The sequence below is a fragment of the Lissotriton helveticus genome, chromosome 4_1, assembly GCF_964261635.1.
Source record: "Lissotriton helveticus chromosome 4_1, aLisHel1.1, whole genome shotgun sequence".
NCBI classification, from domain to species: domain Eukaryota; kingdom Metazoa; phylum Chordata; class Amphibia; order Caudata; family Salamandridae; genus Lissotriton; species Lissotriton helveticus.
The window spans coordinates 609,562,487-609,586,815 of record NC_136063.1 but is presented as its reverse complement, the minus strand read 5'-3'; the positions used below and the strand labels follow the sequence as shown (position 1 = coordinate 609,586,815).

Sequence of the window (24,329 nt, the reverse complement as noted above, 5' to 3'; positions counted from 1 at the left end):
GAGGAAGTTCTGAGAGTTGAAGTTCAGGTTTGGAGAGCAAAATGAAGAACTAAGGTTCAACAACTGCTACATTGTTTAGTCCAGTTTACACGCAACTCCATTCACCAGCCCCCAACCTCGGATGCCTGGTAAACAGCACTCGGAAAACATAGCCACCTGACTAGTAACACCAGAACCAGAACCAGCCTATTGGGTTAAAGGAATAGTGTAACACTGAAAGTCCGGTACCAGAGTGTAGTTTATGATGATTTATTTAGTCCTAGTTGCAGGTTGGTAAATCCATAGAGAGCAGCTCCACCAAGAACAGCCTGTCTGCGGTCAGACCATAATCAAACTCTCACACCTCACCGGCACCCGGACATTCAATTCATCATCACCACTCCAACATTCCACACAGTACATTCACACTGGCTGAGCAGCTGAGGCCAAAGCAACATGGAATAAGCATAAATACACATACACAATATTACAGATAGTTTCCAAAATATGGTCTTAGATCTTCTGGAATATCACAGGTGTTAGAATTGGGTTATTGATTGAGGGGATGAAAACCCTACTCCAGCAACAAGAACAATCCTTGTCAGGGTGAACCACAAAATGTCACACATTTAAGCTGTGCTTAACACTCCGGTAGCTTGGCACAAAAGCAGTCAGAAAACACAACACATGAAAAATCCCAAACTAATTTAGAAAAACAGAGTACATTTCAATAAAGAAAGTGAAACCAAAATGACAAAATTCAAAGTAGGTATAATATCTAAAAGCACAAAGTGCCACTCGCAGTCATATGGTCTTGCTACACCAGAGAAAAGTCCCAAGTTCGGGCTGAATGCTATGGAGCCCAGGACCAGGTTAGTCCAGCTGTAAAAGTTACTGTTTCAAAGTCCTGCACCAAAAAGTCCAGAAATTCAGGATTACACCAGCCAAGGGCCTAGGACCTGGGAAACACTTCTTGGAGATCAGGGGCTCACATTAGCAGAGACCAGCATGGCTCAGGAAGGTCTAGGCAGGTCCAGTCACAGAACGTCAGCTGGGCAGTTGCAAGGGAGCCTCTGGAGCTTTTGTGTTACAGCATGTCAGTTAACTGACCCCTGGAGTCATACAGATAGCCAGGGAAGAAGGAAGCAGGTCCAGCCTTCATTCACAGGGAGCAGGCCAGACCTCAAGCAGAAGGGCAGTCCTCTAGGGAACAGAGCAAGACTAAGCAGCAGGGTAGTCCTCTGGTAAAATCAGGGCAGACCTCTGAGGAGCAAGGCATGCCTCAGGCAGCAAGGCAGTCTTTTGGGCAACAAGTCGGGCTTAAGTCAGCAGGACATTCCTCTGGGCAACAAGAGTGTCTTTCAGTAATGTCTGCCGGTCCAGGGGTGCACTGAAGAGCTGCAATGAAGGATCAATATTTATACCTGGTGCTAGCCTTTGAAGTGGGGGAATCTTTTAGGCAACTCCCAATATATGGTTCTGTAAAGCCCTTACCTTGCCAAGGCTCCAAGAAGTAAGTGGGGACCAAAGACTACTGCCAGGTTCCTTTGTTTGTTCTGGTGGCAAGGGCTTTGAAATGTAAGTAGGGCAGGGAACATCTCTGCCCCAGGCATCCTGGCAGGATGGCCAACTACCACCTACACCCAGATGTTATTGTTCATTGTTCATTGCCTGGACCTAATTTGCATTCCTGATTGGGAAGCAATAACAGGATCAGGCAGGATCAGGCAGCTGCAAATTCCTCAGAATGTGTTGGGTAGGAAAATGCCAATTTTCTAAAAGTGATTCAGAAAAGGGGGTGGTGATGAACAGAGTGTCTGAATTAAGCAGACCACTCTTACCCAGTCCAAAGATCAGGGCTTGATCCATCACCGTTATTTAGCTCACTGCCCCATCCCAGCTCAGAACCTGGCTATATGCAAATTAGTCTGTCCCTGGCCCAGTGCATCATGGGAACAGGGCAGACCAAACTACCAAGCCAATTCTTCACCAGAAAGGATACAAGCTACCGGGGACCGGTTTCTGGCATTTCAGCCTCGTCGGCCCGGCTTGCTTGAATCCTGATGGAGCAGTGAGCAAGGGACTCATGTCTGAGTATACCCTGCCCCACCTATAGTTGCCAAAAACGATTCAGATTCCACCATATGCGTGGAAGGGTATACTCAGATGTGAGTCCCTTGCTCATTGCACCATCAGGATTCAAGCAAGCCGGGCCGACGACGCCTGAAATGGCAGAAACCAGTCCCCGGAAGCTTGTTTCCTTCCCAGTATAAGAATTGGCTTGGTAGTTTGGTTTGCCCTGTTCCCATCATGCACTGGGACAGGAACAGACTAATTTGCATATAGCCAAGTTCTGAGCTGGGATGGTGCAGTGAGCTAAAAAACGGTGATGGATCAAGCCCTGATCTTTGGACTGGGTAAGAGTGGTCTGCTTAATTCAGGCACTCTGTTCATCACCACCCCCTTTTCTGAATCATTTTGTCCACCATATGCGTGGAAGGGTATACTCAGATGTGAGTCCCTTGCTCATTGCACCATCAGGATTCAAGCAAGCCGGGCCGACGACGCCTGAAATGGCAGAAACCGGTCCCCGGAAGCTTGTTTCCTTCCCAGTATAAGAATTGGCTTGGTAGTTTGGTTTGCCCTGTTCCCATCATGCACTGGGACAGGAACAGACTAATTTGCATATAGCCAAGTTCTGAGCTGGGATGGTGCAGTGAGCTAAAAAACGGTGATGGATCAAGCCCTGATCTTTGGACTGGGTAAGAGTGGTCTGCTTAATTCAGGCACTCTGTTCATCACCACCCCCTTTTCTGAATAATTTTCTAAAAGTGACATTTTCAAAATTGCAATCTAAAACATAACTTTGCCATTTGAAAGGATTTTAAATTACAATTCATTTGAGACCACATATGATAATGAAATATGATAATTCTACCTGTTCCCAATAAGATAAGAAATAAACACTTATTAGATGTAATAATGTAACTCAATGTTATCCTATCAAAGAGGTAGGCCTTACAGTAGTGATGAATTAATTCAGGAGTTTTTCACTACCAGGACCTGTATAACCTAAAAACACCTGTCTTACTTTTTAAAGACAGTGCACCCTGCCCTGCTGTACAATAGGACAGAGAGGCAACGCACATTATGTTTCTGATTTCTAGTACAGCAGGACGGAACTCGTGGAGTTTCAAATAGTGAAATTCAGCAGAATTACATGAAAACTCCATCAGATTTCCTGGAATTCCACCTATTATTAAAACGTTTATACCAGGGAGATTGAACTGAGTGGATGCCTTGCTTGTTAAATATTGACTGTGTGAAATAAGAGCCATTCTACATTACATGTTGCCAGTAGATGGTGTAATTGAGCTAAAAATGTATTGAGATATTATTCTTAAAAGTGATTGTCTCCACCATTGTGATAGGCTGCTCATCTGTAATTGTTGGTGCGATTAACGTTCATTTACAAAAAGGATTTCTTTTGAAGTTCAGAGACGCCAGCAGCACTGCATTCTGTGCCTCCCTTCCTATATGTGACATACCTCCGTACACACTAATGTTTTTTAGGTCTCGCGACCTATGAGCGGAGCGAGAATTCATGTCGGCAAAATCCTGTTCAAACCAAGGGCTTTCAGCCCCGCGGTTTTCTTGCAGTTCACGTGAATCACGTGAGCAAACATGCACGAGCATTCACGCCCAGGGCTTCTCCTCCCCTAGCAGCACTCCTCCCACACCAGCAACTCCCCCCTCCCACACCAGCACCTCCCCTCTCTCCCCGCAAACACAGCCTTGCCGTATCAGCACTCCTCCCACACCAGCACCTCCCCCTCCCACACCAGCACCTCCCATCTCTCCCCGCAAACACAGCCTTGCCCTAGCAGCACTCCTCCTCCTACACCAGCACCTCCCCCCTCCCACACCAGCACCTCCCCTCTCTCTCCCCGCAAACACAGCCTTTCTACGTACATGTATTCCACGTCCCAGCGCTCCTTTTCTCCCCCTTCCTTGACCCAGCTTGCTTTCTTAGCCTTCCCTTCCTCCTGTTCAGTGTACACTCTCCCCCAGCTCCTGTCGCTTCCTCCCCCCACCTCTCCCTCGAGCACGTTTTCGGCTCCTGTCGCTTCCTCCCCCCACCTCAAAGGCAGCGGCGGATTTTGGACAGTGCACGTAAATCCCAATCACGTGACTGTCTCTCATGCACGAGCCTTCCCATCTGATCCTCACACAGCTCTGCTCCCCGCCCCCCACCCCCCGCCGTCACCTATTCACGGCCGCAGGCCGTGACTCGTTTGGCAGTGGCTGCGCTGGCCTCCCATCTCCTCCCCTCTAATTGCTTGTTTTTTCACCCTTCCTTTGATCTCCGGCCGCTCTTTCACTAATTTAAATGCCTGGCGGGCTTCGGGCGGTTGGATCCGTGTAATCTTGTTTCACTGGCAGGTGAAGTCTTTCTCCTCGGCCCGAGAGGTGCACGCTCATTGTAACTTGTTTTATTTGATTTTGTGATGGGTTATTTTTTACTTTTTTTTAACAAATGAACACAACCTTCAGACTTACAGGACATTAACTTATTTTTTTAGCAAGGCTGTTCTGTGTGACCGTTTTAAACATTTTTATTTGTGACTGGCACGTTTGTGCATGTTTTATCTCCTGATGATTGGATCTTTTGTTCGCGCCGTTTAATTAGTTGTGAAGAAACATTCCTAACACATCCTAACTTCTCCCTGCCCCCTGCAGTGTTTTTTCGAGGGGTTCCAAAAAGCTCGACACTAGTAGTTGGGGGTAATTTTGTCCGCGAAACATCCTTATTTGTCCCTATTTGCTCTTCATATCGTTGAACCTGGTGACTTCGGCACACCTCTAGGAGTTGTGAGCAAGGTCTCGCGGACTTCATGATGAGGGAATGGAATCCGTTGTTCCTTTTTATCGGGTAATATGATGTATTTGGGAAGGGAAGTCAGAGAGAGGCTGCCATGCTGCAGAATCGTCTTTGGTGTTTGCAGCGTGCCCAGCTGTATTGATTCTCATCTCTCGCTGACCCCACGCTCAGCAGACGCACTATTAAATTTTAAATGACACTCGAGACTTTTACTGCGCAGTGTAGCTGCTGGGTGTGAGGTGCCAGCTTCTTTTCCACCGATGTCTTTAGCTGGTCGTAGAGCCATGACCGTATTAAATAAACAATTTGTCATATCCGGCCAATGATGCTCTAGCTCTGTCTTGGAATTTTATATTCTTCATTTTTACTGAGGTTTGTAGTAAAAAGAAATGTTCACGCAAACCCAGGTTTAAAATTACCATTTTGGCCTGCTTCATTTCATTGTGATTTATTTTTCTTTGATAGGACAAAAGTTATTTACAAAAATGTAAGATATTGACATTACAAATTAAATAAATTATTTAAGTATTAATTATTTAAAAAAAAATAAAAGCATTGTTATTTGTAATATCAATAGATCTAAGTCACGTAAATACAAAACATGTTCCACTCACTCATGCAAAGCCACTAACACCCACGCAGTGCCACTTTCACCCACACAGCACCACTTTCAGACACACAACGCCACTCACACCCACGCAAGCCCACTCTCACACACGCAACGCCACACTCACCCACGCAATGCCACTCACCCACGCAACGCCACTCACCCACGCAACGCCACTCACCCACGCAACACCACTCACCCACGCAACGCCACTCACCCACGCAACGCCACTCACCACGCAACAACACTCACACATGCAACACCACTCACCCATGCAACGCCACTCACTCACGCAAAGCCACTCACACCCACGCAGTGCCACTTTCACCCACACAGCACCACTTTCAGACATGCAATGCCACTCACACCCACGCAAGCCCACTATCACCCACGAAACGCCACACTCACCCGCGCAATGACACTCACACACGCAACGCAACTCACACATGCAACCCCACTCACACATGCAACCCCAATCACACATGCAACCCCACTCACACATGCAACGCCACTCACACATGCAACGCCACTCACCCACGCAGTGCCACTTTCACCCACACAGCACCTCTTGCAGACACGCAAGGCCAGTCACCCACGCAAGGCCAGTCACCCACGCAACGCCACTCACCCACGCAACGTAACTCACCCACGCAACGCCACTCACACAATACAAAATCAACTCACATACGCAACGCCATTCACCCACGCAACGCCACTCACCCACGCAACGCCACTCACCCACGCAACGCCACTCACACAAAACAAAATACCTTTGACATTTTACATATCCAAAACTCAAACTTATCTATTGCGAGACCTATTGCATTTCCAATGCAATAGGTCTCGTTTTAACGCAAATTTAAGCTATAGGCCTTGTAAACGACAAAGCCTTTTATTTATGTTCTAAAAACCAAAAATAAAGGGCATTATCATTTACAATGCTAATAGTTCAGACTCGCGTAATTGCGAGACCTATTGCATTTCCAATGCTTGTGTATCCATGTGTTTATCCTGCTCTATAATTACTCAAAGGTCCACGGATTGCCTTGTTCTCTGGCGTGAGGGCATTCTCTGTGCTGTAGTCTGTACATACTTGTCAAGTCTATTAAAGGCCATGGGTATGGCTGAGAGTTATTCTGCTCTGCCTACTGGTGAGGTGCCACCATGTTGATACTAATGGTACCAGATGAGCAGCTGCAGGAGTCCTGGCAAAAGTTTGGGCTGGACTGTTCCCATGAGGCACAGGGTCAGACTGATTTGCATTTGGCCATGTCTGAACTGGGGTGGCAGAGTGGGCTAAAGAACGGTGATGGATTAAACCCAGATCAGTTGACTGGGGGGTGAGTGCTTGTATTGTCAACGCTCCGTCCATCATTTCCTTTGGTTTTTCTTTGTTCGCCATAAGTTGGCAGGGTATGCTCAGACGTGAGTCCCTTGCTCACTTTGCCACTGGATTCAAGCAAGCCGGGCTGAAGAAGGCTGGAATGCCAGAAACCGGTCCTCGGTAGCTTGTTTCCGGTCCAGGGAAGGCATGGCTTGGCAGTTCGGGCTGGACTGTTCCCATGAGGCACGGGGCCAGACTGATTTGCATTCGGCCATGTCTGAACTGCGGTGGCAGAGTGGGCTAAAGAACGGTGATGGATTAAACCCAGATCAGTTGACTGGGGGTGAGTGCTTGTATTGTCAACGCTCCGTCCATCATTTCCTTTGGTTTTTCTATGAGCAGTGCAGTGCATGCACAGACAATATGTTCCATAGATTCTGAATGGTAGCCACACAATCTGCATTCCGTGCTAGTACACGGCCGCCGCCATTCCGGGAGGTTCATCAGAAAGGGCCCTTCTCCCATCCTCAGGGCTAGAAACGTGCGTTTCCAATAAAGTGCATATGTGCTTGGCAAGTAGAGCGGCTGAACACCCACTTTAAAATTGCCAATTACAGCCCAGGTGTGCCTCCGCTTTGAGAGTATCACCCTGTCCGAGTGAAAGGACCACAATCTAATGAATTTTTTTATTGCGGACATTAGCACCGGAAGAGATGGATTAATGTCCCAGAGGTCTTTTGCGCCTAGTAACTGTAGGCTGTAACCCAGGAGTTGGCGATACTTGTGACTTGTCTGTTTTTGCTGCATTTCCTGCCAAAGTCGTGCCTCCAAGGAACCCTCCTGGGCAAGGCACAGTCTATGACAAAGTTTAATGAATGCACCTGCCTCCACTCCATGCTGATCTTGGAGACCCAATTCAAGTCTCACTTGGGCTGGCGAGGCAGATTTTGGCAATCCAAAGGCTCTTTTAAAAATGTTTGTTGTTAACTTGTTTATTAATATACTGGTTGTGCCTTTGGTGATCTCATGGCCATACGTCAAAGAGTTGATTACTTTGGCTTTCATTACTTTCAGCATGGGTGTTAAACTGGGACCTAGTAACTGTTTTGCCAACTTTGCAGCAGCACGTCTAATGACAGAGCTTTGATTTTTGATGCTTCTTGGTGCTTGATGAAGGAGCCTCTTCTATCCAGAAAGATGCCCAGGTATTTGTAGCTGGGGGTTGAATCTAGCTTTGTTTTGTTGAAGTAGCACCTTTCTGTTGACCTTTTTTGCTTCCCAAAAGAGATGGTTTTAGTTTTTGACAAGTTAAGCTCTAGATGGTTTCTTGTCATATAGGGTAGCAATTCATCCAGTAGTCTCAGGAGACCCACTTTTGTGTGGCTTAAAGGCACCAGATCATCGACGTAAAGCAAGTTGGTGATGCGTGTCCCGTCGAGTTGGGGAGGGTGGCAGTTTACACTGTCGAGAACTGGAGAGAGGTCGGATATAAACAAGTTGAAAAGAAGTGGGGCCAATAAACACCCTTGTTTGACTCCTGATTCAGTTTGGATCTTCCTGGAGACATGACTGCCTTCGCCTAGCTTGATTCTTATCCACATTTCCGTGTGGAGTTGAATTATTGCCTGAAGAAGAGGATGTGGAATGCCCCATGATTTTAGTTTCTGCCATAACAGGCCCCTGGGCACACGGTCGAAAGCTGCTTTGAAGTCTACAAAGCGGCAGTGCAATTGGATATGTTGGCAGGTTGCTTTTTACATCAAGACGGTTAGTTTTAGCAAATTGGTTGAGGTACCGGTGTTAGCCACGAAGCCCGTCTGGTTGAAGGGAAGGCGTTCGGTTGATTCGGTCCAAGCCTGTAGCTCCTCCAATAGAATATTAGCAAAGTGCTTCGACTCCACATCAAGAAGCGCTACCATTCGGTAATTTTTTGGCTCATTTCTCTTCCCGCCTTTGAAGATTGGGTGAATGACTGCATCTCGCCAGGATTCTGGGACCGTGTTGTTTAGACTGCAGTAGAGAAATAAAGGAGTCAAGTATTCTGACCATAGGCTAATATCAGATTTAAACATGGCTTGAGGGAGGCCATTCGGGCCGGGGGCTCCGTCCGCTCTGGCTTTCCTTATGCAGCTTGAGATCTTTTTTTTAAGGCATCCGGCAACACCGTGGGCTCTAGTGAAGTATCACTCCGTTTCATTGGTTCCTTGTGTATCTGATCTTCAGATGGAATGACTACAGGCCACGCCTGCCTCGAACTATCCAGTCCCGGGAGAAATTTAATGGGGTTGACAGGGCTGGCAGAGTCAGTGCTGTTTGTGTTGGTGTCTCTGAAGTGAAGAGATAACAACTTACACCAAACTGCTTCGCTGATGTTTGCGTTACCATATCCACTTGCACTTTGTTTACTCCTATTTACAAGAGACCGGAATTGCTTCGGGTTAGGATTTTTACTTTTGTGAATCAGCTTCAGCCAGAATTGATCCGAGGCCGCTAATTTCTCCTTTTGTGTGGCGATTCTGAAGGCAGCTTGAGCTTGCTTGTAATTATTGAAATAGGTTTTATTGCTGGGGATCTTTCTTAATTGTCGGAGTGCTCAATTCCTCTCGGTTCTTAATTTCCTTGTGGCTTTTGAGATGTAGAATTGAGAAATTTGGTTTCTCTGGCCCCTCCTTATTGGAAGTTCATTGAGAAGGAGTTTTGTAAGAGAGGTCCAGCCACTGACAACATGAGTATTTAGCTCTAAAGAATTTAGTAATAAGGCTCTGCTTCTTGCCGTCAGGGATGGGGCCGAGGAATCTGACCACTTTATCCGCTTTAAGTCCTCTGTGTGGCTGCCTGAATGGGAGTGGGCCAGTTCTTGGTGATATGGGTTGCTGGTGGAAAGTGTTATTATTTGTACCCGGTGGCCGCTATCTACTTGTGGAGCAATTTGGTAGTTCTTGATCCAGGGCAGTATTTCTCTGCTCCCTAGGGTAAAGTCCAAAAACGAAAGGGATCTACCATCTGACGGGTCCATGCGGGAGGGATGTCAGAAGAAAAGCGCCCTTCAGTAAGGTAAATCCTAAGCTGTAGAATTGCATTACCACATATTCCCCCAATGTTGATGATTTGTTTCCAACAGGAATTGACTGGGATGCAAAATGTGGGGGAGTTCTAGGGAGGTCGGGTCCTGGATCGTCGGAAAGATTGCAGAAAAAATTAGTGTTGAAATCACCTGAAACTATACTTGGTGTACTGCCATACTTGCCTATTAGATCGCAGATGGAATTGATCAGGCTGTCCATTTTGGATTTTTTTCTAAGTAGTGCAGGGGGAAATATAAACATTGAGAATGAGCAGCTGGGGGTCCTTGAGTGAAGTTCCCAAGATTATTTCCGAGAGCCAATCCTCCTCAAATGTAATCTGTTCAATACAATTGGATGATTTTGTCGATACATAGATCGAGAGACCGCCACTTGGTCTACCGAATTTGGACTGCCTGGTAGCAGGAGTCATAAACTCCAGATAGCCCACTATTGGGATGCTTTCTCCTGCCCATGTCTCCTGTAGAAGGAGGATGCCGTGTTCTTTTAAAAAAATCCAGGATGGCGGGAGATTGTTTTTCCAGGCCAAATCCGTTGATGTTCCAGGAGCATATCGTCAGACTATGGTTAATGGAGGCTCAATCGGTCTGGTTACTGGATAGAATCCCAGGCAGCCATAGCCAGTTGGTTGGCCAGTGGTTCCAGTTGGAGAACTGCCTCTTGCGGACCTCAATACTGAATATGGGGTTAAGGAGGAGCTAAAAGTGCCTGCCTGGTTGTTTTCCAATATTGAGGGGTAACGAGGGACACTTGGTATTGATATTGTTATACCCCAGGTTTTAAATTGGTCGGTTTTTGTCAAGACCAAATCCAGGATTGCCGGTGATACCAGTGTTACTTGTGTAACTTCGCCCGTATTGGATCCGGTGAATGCAACAAATTTGATAGCGATTATATCTCTCGATTGTAGATGATTTAGATCTGATAGGGATTTGAAGAGTTTCAATATATTCCCTCGGTTAAGGATGTCATGGGGGCCCCTTGAAGTAAATTCTGGGATAAGCAGCAGTTTGGTGCTCTCGTTGCTGCTTTGGGACTCACTGGGCTCATTGACCATTACTGGCTGTTTTTGCTTTAGTTTTTCCTCGAGGTGCTTTCTTGAATATGTGGTTATGGTGAATGATAAAAGGGGCAATTCTTTATAGTTGGTATTTAAGGATTGTTGGAGACGACTTTTGTTAGTGGACACCGATTTGCGACGGCTTGCTGAGTTGGTATCGTGCTCACGACCTAGTTCTATAATTGTGCTCTGTGTACATAGGTTGTTGCTTTCGATACTGGGAGCTTGGAAAATGATTGTGTGGAACTAGAATTTACTTGTGTGGATGGCTGGAGAGGGTTTCCCAGAACTTGAGGTAGCGCTGACAGCTGAGGGGTCCCAGTTGAGGGTTCTTTCTGAGTGGACAAATGGTTCAATAATAATTGTGGGTTTATCAGATCTCCTTTCAAAAATAATGCCGATGCGGCCAGTGGTACGTTTCCTGGAGGTGCTGTGTCGCTCCTAGGAGAGTTACTTATATTTGAGTTTGTTATGCCAATTTTAATTTATTCCGGCATTTTTCGTTGTTTTTTCTTTTCCCTTTTCGACAATCAATGTAAATTATGGTTTCTAGATGGTCCGAAGGAGGGTAGTTTAGCTACTGCTGATTCTGTGGTGGTTGGTGAAGTTGGACTGGAGTGGACTTTCGGGCAGGGAGACTCATGTGCTTGGCTTGAAGCCTGAGTTGAGGAAACTGGCAACTTGGACTCTGAGGGTTTCTTTATTTCCGTTAGGACGGCTGAAAGGAATTGGGGCAAAGATGAGAGGGAATCGATTATAGGGGAGCAGCAGCACACTGATTGCACCCGTTGAGTTTGGGCTTGAGCTTTTTTGATAAGATCGTTGAGCGCCTCCAATTTTTGGTCGATCCCAGCAGTGTACACCGCGAGAGTGTTTAGCAGGTGCACCTGCATATCCATCTTATCTGAGTGATATGTTAGTGCCGCTGACGTTGTTTGTTTGTAATAATTGGGCCCATAGATTATTAAGGTTAGCCGAGGGAGGACTGTTCTGCCTTTTGGGCTCTTTTGATTCGGTATTGAAGAACGATAAGTTCAGAGAGTTATTAATTTTGTTGATTTTTGACCCTTCTCGGATGACCTTTTGATTGGCTTCTTCCCCATGATTTTCCTTGTCCAGAGAGTAATCTGCTTCTCGTAGAGCTGGGATACTAAAAAATGCTTGTGGTTGGGCCCCTGCTTGTGATAATGAGGCTTTTGGACTCTTTTGTGGCTTACACAATTTAGAATCGATTGAAGGGTAAACTACAGATGGGGAAAATAGGCTTAAATTTAATAATGGTTGAAAAGTTGGCGGATCGACATTGCTGTGCGATGATCCATTGAATGAAGCTTGTTCTAGCAGAGTTAAATCATGGGCTGTGGGTTGGAGGGGAGCCTGTTTAGGTTGGCAGAGATCCAGGGCTTCTAGGCCACTTTTACAGAAGGATTCTGTTGTTGCCATTTACTAAGCCATGCAAAAATCCATTTGCCTGGCCTGCATCATTTAGTAAATACAACATAATGCATTACAGTGCATAATGCTGCCTTGTGTTATCAGGTCAGTGTTACATGGGTGAAGCACTGACGTTATGATGCACCCACTCAGTCATTTTGATGCAAACTCCGATTTACAATGAGTAGTAAACCTGGGAAATATACTTCTAAGGATTGTTTTTGTGCAGGAAGATATTCCTTCTTGAACACAATAAATCCTGCTCATGATGCAGGCACTTGTATTGGAGCAAGGCAGCACACAGTGCGCAAGTGCACTCTCGCACAAAACAGGTCACACCTTAGACCTACATTTTTAAAAACTCTATTGAAGTAAGAAGTGATCCCCCACTGCCCATAAAGGGGCCAAACCACTATAGGATTATGTTTCTCATTCCATGCAACAAAGTAATGATTAAGCCCAATTCAGCGGCTGGTTCAGTTAGATGTCAATGAAAGGCAGTTTCTCTTAACGCCTTCACCAAGATCTTTACGCCTACTACAACTTCTTTTGCAAACCGATATAAATGTGACTTCAGCAACATACCATGATGCCCTCTCACGGGTCTTTGCTCAGACTGTACCATTTACAAAGAATCCATCTTTTTCCACCAGAGGCCAAGCCCCCTGCTACTCTAATGACTTGCGCCTGGAGAAATCTAACTATAAATGTCTAGAATGTAGGTGGCCTGCCACCAGATCTTCTCTGGACAAAGAACGTTCCAGCACGACACTAAGCAGCTATCACAATATGGTTAAACTATCCCATAAGCTATATTTAACACAAAAAAATGAATGACCCAGGAAACTCTACAAAAGAACTCTACCAAGCCCTGAATAATTAAATAAAGCCTGAAGCTCCTTGGCTAACTAAGAAAAGATAGATGCCATTTATCGCAACTTTTCAGTCTTTCAAGATCAGCAGGAGAATGTTGTCAATTTTAGCCAACCTCCCCTGAATGTCGCTAATGTCCTGGAAAAATGGGATCTGTGCTCTCTAGAGCAGGTTCAGGAGATACTGGTTTGTGCAAAAGCGGCCTCTCCTGTGGACTTATGTCCTCCCAGGTTTATGTCATGTGCAGCCCTCTCAATTGTGCCGTCAGTAGTGGCTCTCTATAACCTTTTGTTGGCCACTGCAAAACTCCTTGTAGAAATAAAGTCTGCCCACGTCTCTCCTATTTTAAAGAAACCTTTCTGAAACTCAGAAATTCTCTCTAACTACCTATTACCCTGCTTCCTGTACTAGGTAAATCAATTGAAAGCTACATAAACAGACAGCTGGCTGCTTTCTTGTAAAAACATAACATCCCCGATCCCTCACAATCGGGTTTCATAAGTCTGTCACTAGATGCAGGCACACCAGTACTACTAGATCCATCTGCGACCTTCAATATGGTCTCCCATTCGATCTTAGTCCACAGATTGCATAAAGCAGTAATATATGGCAGGTCACAACATTGGCTTTGGGACTTCCTCAATAATTGAACCCAAACCATCCTTTTTGACTCCTTTAAATCGGGCACTTTGCTAGTTAATAAATGAGTTCCACATTGTTCCTCCATGAGCCCAACATTATTTAATGTCTACGTATCACCCCTGGTGCAAATCATAAGATCATGTGACTTTGAAACTGTATAATAAGTTGACAAAACCCAACTTCTCATCTCCTGTGGACAAAACCCTGAAAAAGATACATCTCGGTTTGCTAGCTGTATGAGAAAATTTGCAGACTGGATGGCCAAAAACTGCCATTAATTGAATAACAAGAAAACCAATATAGTAGTGGTTGGCAAAGTTCAGGAGCTCTGATCCGTGGACTGATGGCCTGTAGAATTTGGCTCTGCTCCAACTCCAAAACAGGTTGTAAAGAATCTGGGTATCAAGCTTGACCAACCCTCTCCATGTAAGACCATGTTATCACACCTGCGGCACTTCCTTGGCCACTTTCTGTCTCCTAAAAAAAGTGTTTACCCTGGCTTCCTTCTACTTCTAGAAACACCCTGGTCCAGGCACCAATTACTAGTCACCCCCACTATGGAAATGCTCTACTAGTGCCAGCTAATGACACCCTTCTGTCTAGCCTGCAGGTGCAAAATACAGCAGCATAACTAGGTTGCAATGTCCCCTCATGGTCTTCCTCCGCACCCATTTAAAAAGCCTTACATTGGTTGCCCATTAGAAAAAGTGTCATTTTCAAGATGTCCAGCCTGACCCACAAAGCACTAAATAATTCACTGCCCTCCTATGTCTATTCCAGGCTCCTCCACTAACAGCCCACCAGATTGCTCTGGTCCACAATCAATGCACTCCTAACGATCCCCCGCACGTGCACTGCCAGATTTGGGGGCGCTCCTTTTCTTATTTTGCCCCATTCCACTGGAACAAACTCTCTCTGCATGTGCCTGGTGTGCCTGCATCTGGTGGAGTAGTGTGGCTCACTGGTTAGAGGCGGCAGGCCTGAGAGCAGAAGTCAGCCTGGGACTAGGGTTCAATTCCCGACGCGGCTGGGTTGTGGACCTTGGCCAGCGGACTCGATTATTCTCGCTTCGGTGCTTACTCTAATCAGGGGTTCCACTCGGCAACTCTGGGCATTAGCTTGCCTAATCTCCACAACGGCCCCACCAATTCCGGGGATGCCTGGCTCCACCTTGGGGACTCCCAGCAAGGGACCATCCCACAGGGAAAGCCAGGACGGTTCCCCAGAGTTATACAGCGCCGGGACGCCCCGTTGCTGGGGCAGCTGTGCGCTTTACAAGTATACTACATTTACATTTACATTTACATTTACATTTACATTTACATATGCAATCCTGTTCTGACCACCCTAAGTTTTAAAAACTTTTAAAAACCTGGCTGTTCATTTCTACTGTGCTGTTGCAGAGTTGCAGTTTAACGAGCAGTGGTTCTGCCACATCACCCTTAGAATATTAGAATTTTTAGAACCCCAAACTTGGGGATTACATTTGAATGTTCTTACTAAACAAAGTTACCTGGACACATACAAATGAAGTTTGTTTTAACTAATCACGTTTAGTAGAAGTTTACTTACATTTAGTTCATATAAACAAATTTGATCAAAGACATTTCTAAGGCAGATAAAAAAAGAACACAATGCAAATATACACAATGACTTGACCATTAACAAAGAAACATAAATACTTACATCAATAAGCCAAATATAACACATTCATTAATTACATTACAGACATTAACATATAAACAGAGCGTAACAGAATATTGTCTCAGAATGACCAGAAGAATCAATTCTTATAACATTGATGGTCAAGACCGGACGAACGCTTCTCCAAAGAGCATCAAAGTTTCGACCCTTGTGCTAGTCGAAAAAACATCTATCAGGGTCTTCATCAGGAAAAAATAACCAATGGCCTGTGTATAGCCTGTGTAAAAGGAAATGATAACCATTTACAATCTATGAGTTCAGATTGTGTAAAGTAATGTTCTGCGTACCTAATAATCAAAGCTCACCTTAGGGTCCCATATGGGATTTGACTGTCCAGAAAATGCTTCCAAGGTGCTTAAACCAGCTCCCAATGGAGATGAAATAAAATACAGATAGGAGGGCACTACGTATTCAGGCACAACCTAAATAATAAATATAGTCCTAATATTTAATATGTGAGCCATGATTGCCAAATCAATACAATTTTACTATTCTTCAGTACTAAATCTGAATTAAATACATTTTGCAAAAAATTATTTTAATACTAACCTCTGGCGCTTTGCGCTCAGAGAGATCCAGTTATTCCAACAGAAATAAGAGGAAACCAGCCTCCTTACTTGAGTTCCATCAGGTAACCATTCTTCTGGTCATGGAATACGTGGTGCCCTCCTATCCGAATTTTATTTAATCTCTATTCCATTGGGAGCTGGTTTGAGCCCCTAGGAAGCGTTTTCTGCACAGTGGAATCCCATATGGGACCCTGAAGGTGAGCATTGGTTATAACGTACACAGGCTATTACTCTACACAATCTGAACACATAGATTCTAAATGGTTATCATTTCCGTTTAAACAGGCTGTACACATGCCATTGGTTGTTTTTTCCTGATGAAGACCCTAATAGATGGTTTTTCGACTAGCACAAGGGTCGAAACGTCAAAGCTCTTTGGAGAAGTGTTCATCCTGTCTTGACAATCAATGTTATAAGAATTGATTTTTCTGGTCATTCTGAGACAATATTCTGTTACGCTCTGTTTATATGTTAATGTCTGTAATGTAATTAATGTATGTGTTGTATTTGGCTTATTGATGTATGTATTTATGTTTCTATGTTAATGGTCAAGGCATTGTGTGTATTTGCCTTGTGTTTTTTTAATCTGCCATACCTATTATGTCTTTGATCAAATTTGTTTACATGATCTAAATGTAAGTAAACTTCTACTAAACTTGATCAGTTAAAAAAAACGTTATTTGTATGTGTTCAGGTAACAAAGCCTCCCTCAACAAACTCCAGGTTGTGCAGAATACTGCGGCCCGTCTTGCTGCCGACGTCCCCGCCAGAACACCCTCTGTACCCATCCTTAACCAACTCCACTGGCTTCCGGTGAGAAAGCGGATTAAATTCAAAATAGGCTGCACTATCTATTAAGCCCTCAATGGCCAAGGCCCCTCGTATCTTTCGAGCAAACTAGCTTTATACACCCCAGCACGAGCACTCAGGTCAAGCTCTGAACTTCTGCTCAGCACTCCCAGGGTTAAAAAAGCATGCAGCAGAGGCAAAGCATTCTCTTACCTTGCCCCTGTATTCTGGAATAAGTTACCCTTTCATCTACGCAATTGCCAGAATCTGCCTCAGTTCAGAAAGCTGCTGAAAACTCACCTCTTCTAATTTCTTTACTTTGATGTTCTCTGCTGTCCTAAGCGCCGAGATACCCTCATGGGTGATTCAGCGCTATACAAACCAATAAACTTCAAACTTCAAACTTTGTTTGGTAAGAACATTCAAATGTAATCCCCAAGTTTGGGGTTCAAAAAATTCAAATATTCTAAGTGTGTTGTGGCAGAACCACTGCTCGTTTACTGTTATAGTCCCCAGGTTCTGCACGTTACTGGGTAGCCCCATTGTCATATAGTGAGTTGCAGAGTAGCAAGCACTGAGATACTCCTTTGGGATTGAGTCCCTGCACGATATGAGATCCAATAGCATAACATAACATCAACAGGCACTAGGGGAGAGCAGAAGTGCACCATCACTTAGTAAATATGGGACATTTCTGTTCTCTCCCTTTCACACAATACAGTGCAGCAAGCTGCCTTTCTGCATTGCATTGCATGAAACAAAATCTGGCCCTGAGGCCAAATCAATCAATCAATCAATGCATTTCTAAAGCGCACTACCTACCCGTGAGGGTCTCAAGGCGCTGGGGCGGGGGGAGGGGGGAGGCTGTTACTGATTGAAGAGCCAGGTCTTGAGAAGTCTTCTGGAGGCCAGCAGGTCCTGGGTCTGTCGTAGGTTGATAGGGAGAGTGTTCCATGTCTTGGCGGTGAGGAAGGAGAAGGATCTGACGCCGGCGGTGGTTTTCCGGATACGAGGAACTGTGGCGAGGGCGAGGTTGGCAGAGCGGAGGCTGCGGGTGGGGGTGTAGAAGCTGAGTCGGTCGTTGAGGTATGCTGGTCCAGCATTGTGAAGGGCTTTGTGTGTGTGGATGAGGAGTTTGAAGGTGATCCTCTTGTTGACGGGGAGCCAGTGCAGGCCTCTCAGATGGGGTGTGATGTGGCTGTGTCGGGGGATGTCAAGGATCAGTCGTGCCGAGGCATTCTGGACTCGTTGTAGTCGTTTCAGGAGCCTGGTTGTTGTTCCTGAGTAGAGGGCGTTCCCGTAGTTGAGTCTGCTGGTGATGAGGGCCTGGGTGACGGTTTTTCTCGTGTCAGAGAGGATCCATTTGAAGATCCTGCAGAGAATTCGGAGGGTGTTGAAGCAGGACGCGGAGACGGCGTTGACTTGCTTTGTCATGGAGATGCACCTGTGTTTTGGCATTATAACAAATAGGGCATCTTCCATGTTTGTGACAGAGTATTCTGGCTACCAAACTCTAAATAAGGCTTCCATTTGGAATCCTCTCAAGTTTCAGCTTTGCTTGAATTCATCTTGTCATTCTGTACTATCTGCATAGTTCTAGGTGTCTGTCATTATCAATCTGTCATCATCTATCTCTACAGAAATGCTTCTAAGAACTAATTCCTACACTATCACAAGTATTTATGGGTTTGTAAGGCCCTTCCCTTTCTTAACACTTCCATATTTATTTATACCTGTTTTGTTATCTGTCTGGTGTTTGCCTCCATATCAGAGCTATTGCCTATTGAGAAATAAGCTCAAATTTCTTGTAATTTTCATTGGAACATGCCACTTATATTGAGCTTGTAGTAGCCACATGTTTAAAATAGCAAACATCCATTAATAACACTTTCGAAATTGTATGCATTGTTCATCATCTTTTACAGTCCGTCAGTAAATTGGGTGCAAAAGTACTGCAAGCACTTGGAAAGCAAGGATAATTTGCATCATCATATTTTTAGACTTTATCTACTGATCCAATTAGGCATACCTCTCCTAATTCTGAAATGTATCAATCTATTGAGCAATTTGCACATGTACTGTATTTTAATTACATTTATATAGTGCTTACTACTCCTATGGAGGCATTGCAGTGCTTTACCCTAGCCAGAAAGTCACTCTAGAACCCAAGTTAATGGTTACTGGTGGCATTGGGATTAGTCTTGTGCTATCAAAGAATCCATTACATGCATTTAGGATTTGGATGAGGATTTATAGAGCGCATAGCTACCCTTGGGCATCCCAGCGCTGGATTTACTCTGTTGTTTTTGTGTTGTATTAAATTAGTTGGAGTGAGCTGTCAACATTAGGGCAGGGAATGTGAGTTGATGGATGGTGGGATTAGTAGATGAGCTAGAGGGGATTAGGTACTGCTAGATTGCAGGGTATGTCTTTTAAAGGAGGACCAGAGGTTATATTTGAGATGAGGTGAGAGTAATTTACTGTAATACAATGATAGAGATTAATACAAACATGCACATGACTTAGAGTAGACTGTACTCAAAAAGAGGAGGCATGCAGAGGATGGAAAGTAACAAGAAGGCATTCAAAGCGAAAGCAAAGGCTATAATGGTAAGTTGTGGGTAGCAGTCAAATATTTCAGGCAGGGTTATAGCAACATAGATTAATTTTAAAATAGCATATATTCTGAGGGAGCAAACTGTAAACATAAGCATCAATATTTGCTTGTGAACTAGCGGTATAGTAGGTATTTTTTGATAGGCTCTAAAATCAGGTGACTAGCCTGTCTGCCACCAGGCCACTTCTAGACATCCACTTTACCATATGGAAAGCAGACCAGCTCAGGGGTTGGAATCATATAGTAATGATAGGGCACCTATTTAGGAACATATTTAGCACTGTCGACTATGCATGAACAAAGTAGTACCCTCATGGTAAAAGCAATGTGAGAAGAAATACAGGGTAGGTAATGTAAACATCGAATACAAAAATCGATAAAGGAGATTCTGAAAATTCTGAAGCAGATGTTTTCTGATGTTTAACCTTAAATTGTGTCTTTAGTTATATGGCATCCTGGAAAAAGACAGTAATATGGTATTTCCTTTGTATCTTCCACAGAACCTAATTCTACCACAGGACCTGGATTATGGAACGACGAGAGATGCACTACATCAACGCCTTTTGTGTGCAAAGTGATTAAAGTCCTTGAGTTTGTAGAAAAAGCACCAAACGAGATTTTGCCAGAAGGACCACTAACTGATATTTGAATTATTGGAAATAATTGGAAATGATGAATTCTTCCTTATAGTAATCACATGTTGGTATATAACTAGAGGCTGGGGTTTTTGGCAATTGAATTCAAAATAAAAGCATAGCATTTAAACTGAAAACAAAAGCTGCTTTGTTTTCTATCTTCATGAATATATATTGTACCCTTTCATAAAAAGTCTTCACTTCACCACACAGTTCCCATGTGAGAGTGGGTTTGTATCCTGTATGAACCCTGCAACAACTGAGGCTTCTTTCTTTTCCTGGCTACCCTTCCAGTACAAGGAGATGGAGAAGTCATTACTGATGTCAAACACTGAACAAATGAATACACCTTGAACAAGTAAAACTGTTAATTTACAGGGGGGAAGAAAGGACCAATACACATGTTAAAATAAATATATGTTTTTCCATACAATGGAGGAATCCCATACAACAGAAAAGATCAAATGATGAGGGGAAAACTCAAATAATCAATCAACCAATCAATCACTCAAGTGGCTTGTATAGCGTGACTACTCACCTGTCAGGGTCTCAAGCCTTATACATTTATAAATCAAGCAACAAGATGAAAAGCAGTCTGAGACAGTATGCAAATTAATTCTTCCACCTGGTCCTCAACAAAACGAAAAAAGTCTCCCCTAATTCTTCCCTGCCCCAGCTCAGCACCAGCATGCAGATGTAGGGGTAAGACTTTGTGCTTTAAGGATTCAAAGCACAGGACGGCAGTGTAAAACAATTCTCACTGAGCGAATGTCCCCCTCCGGGATTCATTCTCTTCCTCAAACAGGCCTGCTATGATTGTCTTGCCGGAGGCAGGCACCACTCAAGCCAGCCACCCAAACCTGACAGTGACTTGCATAGAGACTGTCTCCCCTAGAATATGTTTCTGATCCTGAAAAGGCTTTTTATCACTGTGCCCAGACCAGTGGCGGCAGCCCTGAGCGAATTAGCATTTACCAGCTGCCGCTCACACATACCCGTGTGATTATTACCTTGCAGAGACCATGAAGTCCATGATACCTACCACACACAATAATAATTATTGTTTTGCCAGGTCATGGGCCACACCAAAAGCCTTGTGCACCGGGCATGGCTCCAGTCAAAGACCACCACTGGACCAGTTTGTATATGCCGTCCTTTTGTAGGAGTCTATTTTGGGCCTGGTCTACGACACCGTACTGGTGAGAATGAGGCTACGGTACTCATGTGGGCTCTCCCTCATCCTTTTTTGAGTTCAGAAAAATGTTATTGAAGGAATATGACATAAGCTTACAAAGTAAGACAAAGAAAATACCAAGCAAAAGTATTCATCAAGATAATTAAAGGTATTAATATAAGCTATATTAAGAAACATCAAAAATTGAGGATAAATATAAGCAAAATTGGCAACTGGTATGACATACGGTAATAAAAGATATACTAAATATACATTGTAATTACAAGAAAAGCTAAAATAATATTAATATGTTTAACAAAATACACAAATTCATGGAGGTTTAGGAACTTCTTGTTGTAACGGGGACAAAGGCAGAGAACTCTGAGCACTTAAATCAAAAAATAGTGTAACTGGACTCCACAATTCTTTTCGCTTGGCAGCTAAAGCCAAGGGGTAGACAAAAGTCGTATCTAACCTGTGATTATAGCAAACAGCATACCACCAAGCCTGATAGGATATTTTGGTAAAATCCTTCCAATTTTTAGTTATTTGCTGGAAAGCTACTGCCAACAATAAGTCAATTATTCTAACCCTGAAAGTGCAATGATCCCAGATGGGGAAACACTCGCTAAGAAAATGTGAGATAAAGAGAAGGAGTGATTAGAGGAAAAAATCTTGTTAATTTGAGACCAAACTTGCCGCCAAAAATTATGAACATGGGGACAACTGAAAAGCATGTGGAAAAGATCTGCACATGGTAAGGAGCAGGACCAACACTTATCAGAAGCATCTGGGTATTGTTTACTAAGAACTAGTGGTGAAAATAATAAACGATTATAAATAAAAAATAGTGTTTGAGTAGTATTAGCAGCTCTGGAAGATCTACGATTCTTAAGCCATAATTTGTCCTATAGCTCAATAGGCTAAGAGACTTCTAGGTCTTTTTCCCAGGTTTCTTCAGTTGTGGTTTTCGTGCGAGATGAAGACTGAGTTTGAAGCAAAGCGTAGATTTTTGAACCTTTAGGTTGTTTAAGAAGTAAAGAGCTCAGTGAAGACATATCGGAGGATACGTGGTTTGATGGAGGAGGTGCAGCAAGGGAAGCATCGTAGGCAAGTTGTAATGCGTGTGACAATAATGAATATTTAACTCGAAAAGCAGGAGTTAGATTGAAAGAAGTAGCAGCTAATGCAAATGGGATGATCTGATTTTGGTGAAACAATTGATGCACCCAGATAAGTCCACGTGATCTCCAGGATTTCCAAAAAATCGGCTTATTGTTAATTAATATAGATGTATTGTGCCAAATAGGTTGATCAAAAAAGGATGAAACGGGAAAGGAAGGAAGGATTTTGGAGGTATACTTAAGAATAGGAGTAGATAAAGATTGAGGTTTACGAGAAAACATAAGATATTCTTTGAAAGAAAAGGGGGACATAAAAGACTTTTCTAAGGTCAACCAGAGGGGAGAGGATGGTGCGGAATCCGTAATCCAGTTGGACACTTGATTCAATAAAAAGGATTTATGATATAAGGAAAATTCGGAAAGTTTACCCCACCCTCTCTTTTAGAACGCATTAATTTGGACAAAGACATGCAAGACTTTTTATGTCCCCACAAAAAGGAAGATAAAATAGAGTTAATTTTCTTGAAACAATTCAAAGGGATAGAAAACGGTATGTTAGATATTGTAAATAGCACAATGGGAGAGAGCATCATCTTGATTGTATCTAATCTCCCCCACCACGATAGATATAGAGGATGCCATTTGCTAGTGAGAGTAGTCAATTTTTGTAAACAGTCATCCATGCACTTAGTAACTGTGCCCGAAAGAGAAGAAGTAAAATAGAGACCCAAATATTTAATAGAGTTAGGGCTCCAAGTAAAACCCGAAGCAGAGAAATCGTCCTTGAGAGTGAGTTTGGTAAGTGGCAACATTTCACATTTATCCTTATTTAATTTGTAGCCAGATACTTGTGCAAATGAGTTAACTTCGTCCAAAAAAGCAGGGAGGGATGCGTCTGGTTGGGAGAGAAATAATAATACATCGTCAGCGTATGCTGCCATCTTAATATCAGAGTCGTGGAAATTAAAACCATGTATATTAGCATTCTGACGAATTCTCAAAAGGAAAGGTTCTAAAGCAAGATTAAATAAAAAAGGTGAAAGTGGGCATCCCTGTCTAACCCCTCTATTAAGAGAAAAGTAAGAAGATAAGGTACCGTTTGCCGAAATTGCTGCTCTAGGGCGGGAATAAAGGAACGAAATCAGGGTGGAAATCTTTGGACCAAAACCAAACCACTTCAGAGTACTAAACAGATATGGCCATTCAACTCGATCAAAAGCTTTCTCTGCATCTAGGGCTATAGCTGCAAGGGGATGAGAGCTATGCGAGGTCTTAGAGAGAATGTAAAAAAACAATCTAGTATTATCCGTCAGCAGTCTACCTTTAACAAAACCGGATTGCTCTTTCCCTAAAAGCTCAGGTAAAAAAGATTCTAAACGCAATGCTAAAGCCTTTGAAAAATTTTATAGTCGATATTTACTAAAGAAATAGGACGATAGTTTTTACAATGTTGTGGATCTTTACCTGGTTTCGGGATAATGCAAATAAGGGCATCAGAGAAAGAGACAGAAGCGGAACCAGTTTGAAGGAAAGTGGAAAGAAGAGTATGTAATTTGGGAATAAGTAGTTTTGAGAAACAGGAGAAGAATTCAACAGTGAAACCGTCGGGACCTGGAGCTTTACCATGTTTGAGAGAGTTAAGAGCTTGAAGGAGATCTTTCTGCGTAAGGTCTGATTCTAAAGAGGAAAGGTCCGGAAGAGTGTCGAAAGGAGAGGAAATCTTGGACCAAAATTGGGAAATGTCTTGTTCAGAAGAAGATGATTCAGACGAATACAATGTTTCATAAAAATGCAAAAACTCCTGTAGGATATCTTCACTTTTGTGTTTTAGTG

The 24,329-nt window shown here is 43.7% G+C and overlaps 1 protein-coding gene across 1 annotated transcript in view; it reads left to right on the top strand.

Moving 5' to 3' along the window:
• The window catches only part of LOC144827255 (lectin-like), a 143,118-nt gene extending 122,809 nt beyond the window's left edge, over nt 1-20,309 (top strand). Inside the window, exon 6 of the mRNA XM_078685637.1 lies at nt 20,064-20,309. Within this exon, the coding sequence (XP_078541763.1) occupies nt 20,064-20,212 (149 nt within the window). The 3' untranslated portion in view covers nt 20,213-20,309. The remainder of the gene's footprint in view (nt 1-20,063) is intronic.
• Nucleotides 20,310-24,329: the final 4,020 nt, after the last annotated feature.